Source organism: Anopheles aquasalis, chromosome 2 (assembly GCF_943734665.1).
Source record: "Anopheles aquasalis chromosome 2, idAnoAquaMG_Q_19, whole genome shotgun sequence".
NCBI classification, from domain to species: Eukaryota; Metazoa; Arthropoda; class Insecta; order Diptera; family Culicidae; genus Anopheles; species Anopheles aquasalis.
The window spans coordinates 31,630,001-31,637,500 of NC_064877.1; the positions used below are offsets into that span (position 1 = coordinate 31,630,001).

At 45.0% G+C, this 7,500-nt stretch overlaps 3 protein-coding genes across 5 annotated transcripts in view; 2 read left to right on the top strand and 1 right to left on the bottom strand.

The window, feature by feature from the left end:
* Positions 1-2,490, top strand: part of LOC126573041 (transcription initiation factor TFIID subunit 1) — an 8,523-nt gene extending 6,033 nt beyond the window's left edge. Inside the window, exons 3-4 of one of the 2 annotated variants that reach the window (XM_050232830.1) lie at positions 1,145-1,522; positions 1,711-2,490. In XM_050232830.1, the coding sequence (XP_050088787.1) occupies positions 1,145-1,522; positions 1,711-2,396 (1,064 nt within the window). In that variant the 3' untranslated portion in view covers positions 2,397-2,490. The remainder of the gene's footprint in view (positions 1-1,144; positions 1,523-1,710) is intronic. The other variant, XM_050232831.1, reaches the window with a different exon arrangement.
* On the bottom strand, positions 2,482-3,428 carry LOC126573043 (probable peptidyl-tRNA hydrolase 2). Its single transcript, XM_050232833.1, has 2 exons — positions 3,221-3,428; positions 2,482-3,157 (listed from the first exon to the last, which is right to left on the bottom strand). The coding sequence occupies exons 1-2, from the start codon at positions 3,359-3,361 to the stop codon at positions 2,786-2,788; spliced, it is 513 nt and encodes a 170-aa protein (XP_050088790.1). The 5' UTR covers positions 3,362-3,428; the 3' UTR covers positions 2,482-2,785.
* Positions 3,429-5,081: 1,653 nt separating this feature from the next.
* Positions 5,082-7,500, top strand: part of LOC126570364 (endoplasmic reticulum mannosyl-oligosaccharide 1,2-alpha-mannosidase) — a 3,948-nt gene continuing 1,529 nt past the window's right edge. The window contains exons 1-6 of one of the 2 annotated variants that reach the window (XM_050228080.1): positions 5,082-5,613; positions 5,687-5,860; positions 6,036-6,266; positions 6,382-6,909; positions 6,994-7,181; positions 7,252-7,500. The exon at positions 7,252-7,500 is cut by the window's right edge and continues 1,529 nt beyond it. In XM_050228080.1, coding sequence (XP_050084037.1) covers positions 5,518-5,613; positions 5,687-5,860; positions 6,036-6,266; positions 6,382-6,909; positions 6,994-7,181; positions 7,252-7,500 — 1,466 coding nt within the window. In that variant the 5' untranslated portion in view covers positions 5,082-5,517. The remainder of the gene's footprint in view (positions 5,614-5,686; positions 5,861-6,035; positions 6,267-6,381; positions 6,910-6,993; positions 7,182-7,251) is intronic. The other variant, XM_050228081.1, reaches the window with a different exon arrangement.

Sequence of the window (7,500 nt, forward strand, 5' to 3'; positions counted from 1 at the left end):
TGTTACATTTGTGCGTCTTGTCATTAACGGGAGGGGAAAATGAAGTGCTAACCCTGAAGATCACCAATCATTTGATACCGTGGCTATGTGTGTGCCTGTGTCTTCGTCTTTCGTGTGTCTGTCTGTCTGTCCTGTCGTCGCCACATTGTATCTAGTCATCGTTGGCTAGCACATTTGTTAACACATTTCTTGGGACATTTGTTGTCATGTTTTAATGAAAAGAATGGAAATCATGGATGAAAGAGAGTATCCTGACTATGCTAACAGTTAGATAATGTTCCTGGTCACTGTTTCGTCATCAACTGTTTCTACTATCATCACTTCTGCCCATAAACTCATAGCTCATAGCATATTCTATGTGCATTTTGTCCTAGATTTTAGGTAAACCTGGGAATGTTCTTTACATAACACTGTTAACGCTGTAACACTGTTTGTTCGAAATGTCTATATCGATGTAATCGCAACAACTATCACATGGAAGGTGATATGACTTAGAAAAAATACATGTTCTAATTTCCGTTGGATAAAAAATGTTCCAGAATATGTGGAATCTTAACATTCCAAATCAATCATACCTTAAATCAAAGTAATCAGAGTCGCAAAACAAGCTGTTAATGTTATTCTGCCTTACTGAATCATAGTGAAACCGCATTAACTTTTTAAATTTTCCCATTCTTGGCATAAAATGTTCAGTTACTAGTAAACAAATTGTTTATGAAAGTATTATTCTTTATACATTCAAGTGATATTAAGAAGTTTTATTAAGATTTTTTCCCAAATTGACTCAATACTAAAACAATAATGAGCAGTTTCGACAGCGTTTTTCTCAGCTGCATCTTTTCCCACCTGATACTGATATAAATTTTTGGGCATCATCTTTATAACATTCTCAGTGCTTTTTGTGATATCGCATATTCTTTACACGTTTGTAAACGTGCATTTTATCACGCTGTCTCCATGGAATTGTACACATTTCCTACTCCACTAACCATACTCTCGATGACCATGATCTTGATCATTCCTACATGTGCGGTATGTCATTAACATCATGTTTTGTCGCAAAACCTGCTGACCAAGAGGGAAGATATTTTTGATTTTTGATATAACCACCTTTCTTGCACCATTCACGTACCGTTGATACTAGATTTTGCCACTCGACCACCGTACGGGTCGAACCCTCTGTTCCCCGATACCATGCCGTTCCCGATCGTTCGGCCTAATCCGTTGTACCGTAGCAATAATGCGACTGCTGTACGTCCTTTCGGCACCGGACCGAGCACCGGAAGTAATATGGCCAGTCCGCGTGCTAGTGCTATTGGGCGCAGCAGCAGTAGCACCGAACCGGTGCAGATGGTGCACGATGCTTCGGCTTACGAAATGAACTGGATGAATGTGACGGACGACGGCGGCGGTAGCATTGGTCCATCGCGTACTTCTTTTGTTCCGCCAGGGTTATCACTTTCGCACGAAGAGATAGAACAGCGCGAAGGATTGTTCCCTTCAGCGCCTCGTCGTCGGCGCGGTAAGTCTTCCGCATTAAAGGACAGTCAGACACATGAGCCCACCCCCCACACATGCACAGAACACGTGTTCATGCAGTATGATTCTTCTTCAGAAAACATGAATTTCGCCCACATTATACCCGATAGTGATAATATGTCCTTACTAATACATTATCCATTCTATCTTTTGGTGATCTGATGCGAACAGATAATCAATATTCAACCGACGATGAAGAATTTGAGGAGGTCGGTATGAGCGATACCGAAGGCGTTTCGGTTACGCTGGAGCAATCGAATACGAATACCTCAAGCATGATGCCACCGGGGCATAGTGAGGACGATAGCCAGCAGGCAGCGGAAGCCATGGTACAGCTCAGTGGAGCGCAGTACTACAATGCAACGCAGGACGAATCGATGGAGATTGATCCGAACTATGATCCGAGCGATTTCCTTGGCATGTCGAATCGTACCAATCAGGCGGCTCCCTCGGATACGAACGTGTACAACCAAAGCGCAGTCGATGGCACGGCCTCCGTTGATCAAACACAAATATATGCCAACAGCGAATACGCCGACCAGTCGCAGCAAGCGTATCAGCAAGGTTCGGAAGCAGGAATCGTTATCGGTGGGGATGGGACAATTCAATCGGAGCAAAGCCAACCCACGATGGCCTACGATCCAGCTACTGGTATGCCGCAGCAGCAGCAGCAGCAGTTACAGGAACAGGAGCAGCAACAACAGCAGCAACAACCAACGCTACCTACACTGCAATCGCTCCACTCCGATTTGGCCATCTCGGATAGTGACGATGAGAAGAGTAACCTACGCATGGATGTGATGCCAGATGAAAATGAAAACGACGACAACGACGATGGCGATGGGCTGTGGTTCTAATCGGGATCGTAGAGCGTGGCTAAAACAAGCAGAGTTAAAAGTGAAGAACTTTTATGTTAAATATAGAAAATAAATTAGATAATAATACAGTTTACGCTCTTGTATTGTTTCATCTTCTGAAATACGTATAGCTGGCTTTGATCGATCAGGAATGAACAGTAGAGCCTATGAGTACTACCCGATGTGTTGAGTTTGTTACTGTTGATGTCCAGTAAGCTGTGCGATAGCGGTGTTCTATACAAGCTACTATACATTTTTCCATGCCATTCAATCGGCAGACCAACATACACAATTACCCAGAATAAATCCTTTGGCTAAGAGGTATCTTTACGCATAGCCTAGCTTAGGAAATGCTTGAAACTCGGAGCGGAAAGTAGATAGAGGACCTCCTAAAGAAGTTTCAGGTGCCCCGTTATACTATCGATGGCCGCATTCGGGGCCGGCCCCAGGGCTAGCACCGTTTTGCTATTCGGTTCAATCTGCGTCCGACCGGCATCGCGTATCAGGCAACAGTTGAGATTGTTCGCCTTGGCCGTGCGGTAGATTTCCATCATGTCCAGTTCGTTCTCTACTTTGAGCGCAATTTTCGCCTGGCCGCTATGTTGCCACTTTCTTACTGCAGCCGGCGTTTTCCTAAGCGCCGTCTCGAACGCACCGACCGCGGCATGGCCACACTGGGCTCCGATCTTGCCCTTGCCCATCTTCAGATCATTCCGAACTACCAGCACCATCTTGTACTCGCCGCCAAAGTCCGCAAACACCTGGAACAAGGGAAACATCAGCGGTTAGCGCCTCGATCGTCGGTGCCGGTCAGCGATACTTACATTTTCGGCTGGTTCGTTTTCCCGGTCTGCCTGGCTTGATGCAGGATCCGCCTGTTTTTTAGCATGTTTGGCCAATGTGTAGCCCACCGCGAACGACACCAGCGTAGCGGAAACTCCAAGGATCAACGAGGTATCGAACATTTTACCGGCAAGGATTTCGTTGAGGATTCCGGCAAGGATTCACGTTTCCGCGAGCGCACCCGGCAAAACAAAGCCGCAACTGTCAGAAGGAAACATTTGACGGTTGGCAGGTGTATAGCTGGCGATACATGAAGCGTAAACTCTAGCGTAAAGCCGGCGATACATGAAGCGTAAACTCAAGCGTAAATATAAAATTAATTTACACTTGAACATGTTTACATGACCGGGTTGAGACGCGTAATCCGAATTACACTGAACTTTAATCGACTTTTGTGAGAAAAATAGAATCTTTTTTCCAAAGAAAAAGATTAAAAACGCTAGTAATGAACACTCACTATTAATGCAAACCACGAACAGGAAATGTAGTGGGGCAAATCGCTTGCAAACAGCGTTTACGCTAGGATTTATGCTCCGTGGACCTATAATCTCTTTTACATCGTGTAAACGGCAAATGTAAACTTTTTGGCATTACATTCTGAGTTTATACGAGAGTTTACGCTTCGTGTATTCCGGCCTTTAAGCCGGCGATACATGAAGCGTAAACTCTCGTATAAACTCAGAGTGTAATGCCAAAAAGATTATACTTATGTCAAAAAGATTATAGGCCCGCGGAGCGTAAATCCGAGCGTAAAAGCAAGCGTAAACACAGCACCAACATGAAGCGTAGCGTTATAAAGAATTGAAGGTTCTACAATCGCTAATATACAGTAAAAACATCTTAAAATATATAAAAAGATGTTCAGAAATCAACTTATCTCGTCGATTTATGTTTTTTTGTGGCCAGAAAGACATGTAATTGATGTAATAGCATAGTGTAATTGCAGGTGCACGAATGTAATTGCAGTTGACGTTTCGGTATAAACTTTTATGCGATTATGCCTGCCACACGAAGCGTAAACTTTTTGGCATTACATTCTGAGTTTATACGAAGGTAGGAATACACGAAGCGTAAACTCTGGTATAAACTCAGAGTGTAATGCCAAAAAGATTATACTTATATCAAAAAGATTATAGGCCCGCGGAGCGTAAATCCGAGCGTAAAAGCAAGCGTAAACACAGCACCAACATGAAGCGTAGCGTTATAAAGAATTGAATGTTCTACAATCGCTAATATACAGTAAAAACATCTTGAAATATATAAAAAGATGTTCAGAAATCAACTTATCTCGTCGATTTATGTTTTTTGTGGCCAGAAACACATGTAATTGATGTAATAGCATAGTGTAATCGCAGGTACCCGAATGTAATTGCATTTGACGTTTCGGTATAAACTTTTATGCGATTATGCCTGCCACACGAAGCGTAAACTTTTTGGCATTACATTCTGAGTTTATACGAGAGTTTACGCTTCATGTATCGCCGGCTCGAGAGTTTACGCTTCGTGTATTCCTGCCTTTACGCTTGAGTTTACGCTTCATGTATCCCCGGCTTATAAATCGCAAATCGAAGAAAACATTGTTGATAAGATAATATTTTTGGACCCTACTCACAAGCTATTATGGAGAACAAGGCCACCCATTTGTTCTGAAAGAAATAAATCATTTAAACATTCACAAACGAGTATATCGTTTTTCCAATCGTTGGCTACCGTTTTGTTAAAAAAGACCACATCTGTCAAAAAACAAAATCCAATATGGTGGTGGAAAAACGTGATTTCAGCAGTTTAGTTTTCTTTTGCTGGTTCTTTGGTTTTTTTCTGAAACCACATCTGAATAAATAAAACATTCTGAGGCGAGATTGCTGGATTTTTAACAAAAAAGAACCCGATTTGCCAACCAACATGTGCTAGATAAGTTCCATCTTCCAGAGCGATCTTCCGAGCTGCCGGCAGCAGCCATGGAGTGATAGTTACGGTTCACGGCACATCCCCTTTTCCGCGGTGCCCTCGCATAAACCCATTTCGCAGCGGGGAACCCCTTTCCGGGATGTATTTTCCGCGACGATAGTTTATCGGACAACGACGACGACGCGGCCACGGCGGCATCGGATCATCGGTTTGCGTGGAACAAACCGTGTTTTTGGTCGGTGTGCAGCGTTGTCAGCAAATAGAACAGAACGACACCAGTTACCCCGCGTTATCAGCGGCCACGGACGTGTTGGCTGCTTTTCTAGTGCTCCGCTTTTGAGTTCAACGATACCGCAGAACGGTCGCTACAATGACGATGAAAATGGAACACGTTTCGGTAACATTACCGGTGAGCAACGAACCACTGATTGTTAGCAGTGTGGCGAGTAGGAAAAGCCTTAAACGAGTAAGTAGCGACCATCGGTGATCGATGGCCGGAGAAGTAGTTCTGATAACCCGATTTCCCATCTTCTTTCCAGCACTGGAATCAACTGTCGCGGTTTCAAAAGAATCTGGCCTGTATCTTACTGGCCGGATGCTTCATATTCTACATCATATTCTTTATGCGGCCACTAGATGATCCTTCCCAGAGCTCGGACGTGGCTGCGATTGATCCTATGGAGCACATACAGATAGCTCCGTTTAAAGAAAGGGTAAGTGCCCCTTGCTTTCTGCTTCTTTTAGTAACAACGTGTCTCCTGTAAGATAGTAAACTCTATACCCGTGTATCTGTCCCTCCCATTCCGCCCATGTGTGTGTTTGGTACTGTGCTGGGAATGGTTTATCTCTCGTGCCACCTGTACGCTTGCTATGTGATTCATCGAGCAGCACGAACGAGTCATAGCTCAATCGGTTGTGAAGGAAGTCAAATTAACGGACAGCGAAGGAAATGCGCCAGCGGAGGAATCACAGTTGGTGAACGCGGTTGCACAGCAACCCGACACAAGCCAGGCACCGCTCGTGCTCGTTCACGAAGAACCAAAGGAAATCGTTGATAACGAGGAAAACGTGCTGGAAGAGAACCACCGGGTGGCACTACCCGGTGCGCAGGACTTTAAGGTAACACTGCTTTGTGGTCGTGGCTTTGCTTTTTTCCGTTCCGTTCCTTCCAACTAGATAAGAAGTAGGTTAAGGAAAGGCACGAATTTCGAATCAAACAACTCGACTCTTACAGGGCCCAACGAATGATCGGCAGCGGGCGGTGGTAGAAGCATTCAAACACTCGTGGAAGGGCTACAAAGAGTACGCCTGGGGTCATGACAATCTGAAACCGATCTCCATGGGCTTCTCGGATTGGTTCGGTCTGGGCCTAACCATCGTCGATTCGCTCGATACACTGTACATCATGGATTTGCAAGACGAGTTCGATGAGGCACGGACTTGGGTGGAAAAGTATCTTAAATTCGACGGCAACCGGGAGGTCAATCTGTTCGAGGTAACGATCCGCGTCGTTGGTGGCCTGCTCAGTGCCTATCATCTTAGCGGCGATCGGATGTTTCTCGATAAAGCGATCGATCTAGGCAACCGGTTGTTGCCGTGCTTCGATTCGCCCTCCGGTATACCCTTCTCGGACGTTAACATCGGATCGCTGACGGCTCACGCACCGAAGTGGTCACCGGACAGTTCGACCAGCGAGGTCGCAACGTTACAGCTGGAGTTTCGGGATCTTTCGCGTAGCTCCGAAAATCCGGTTTTCGAGAAGGTGCGTTGAGATTACACTTGGAATGGTTAGGAGAACGGAATTTCAATGATTGCTTCAATTTGTTTGCGATCGTTGGTTTTTTAGGTGGCTGCTAGAGTGAATCTGAAGATACACGAACTGGACAAGAACGAAGGTCTGGTGCCGATTTTCATCAACGCCAACACCGGGCAGTTCCGAAACTTTGCAACGGTTTCGCTTGGTGCTCGGGCAGATTCGTACTACGAGTATTTGCTGAAACAATGGCTTCAAACAGGAAAAAAGAAGGATGATTTGTAAGTGTTGCTTTCGACGGAACAGGATTCCAATGGTTCATCCGTCAAATGACTTTTTTCTCTTTTACAGTCTCGTTGAAGACTATCAACTGTCGATGCGTGGCGTTTTAAATCAGCTCGTACGCACTACACCAAACGAGAAACACCTGTACATCGGTGAGCTGATCAATGGGAAGGATTTCAAGCCAAAAATGGATCATCTTACCTGCTACCTACCCGGTACGTTACTGCTGGGCTACAAGAATGGTATGCCCAAGACGCATCTACGGTTAGCGACGGATCTGCTGGAAACGTGCTATCAAACGTACATGAAACAACC

Coding starts and splice junctions, on each gene's coding strand:
- LOC126573043 (XM_050232833.1), bottom strand. CDS start 3,361: ATGTTCGATACCTCGTTGATCCTTGGAGTTTCCGCTACGCTGGTGTCG. Junction 3,158..3,220: donor AAAACGAACCAGCCGAAAAT/GTAAGTATCGCT, acceptor CCCTTGTTCCAG/GTGTTTGCGGACTTTGGCGG.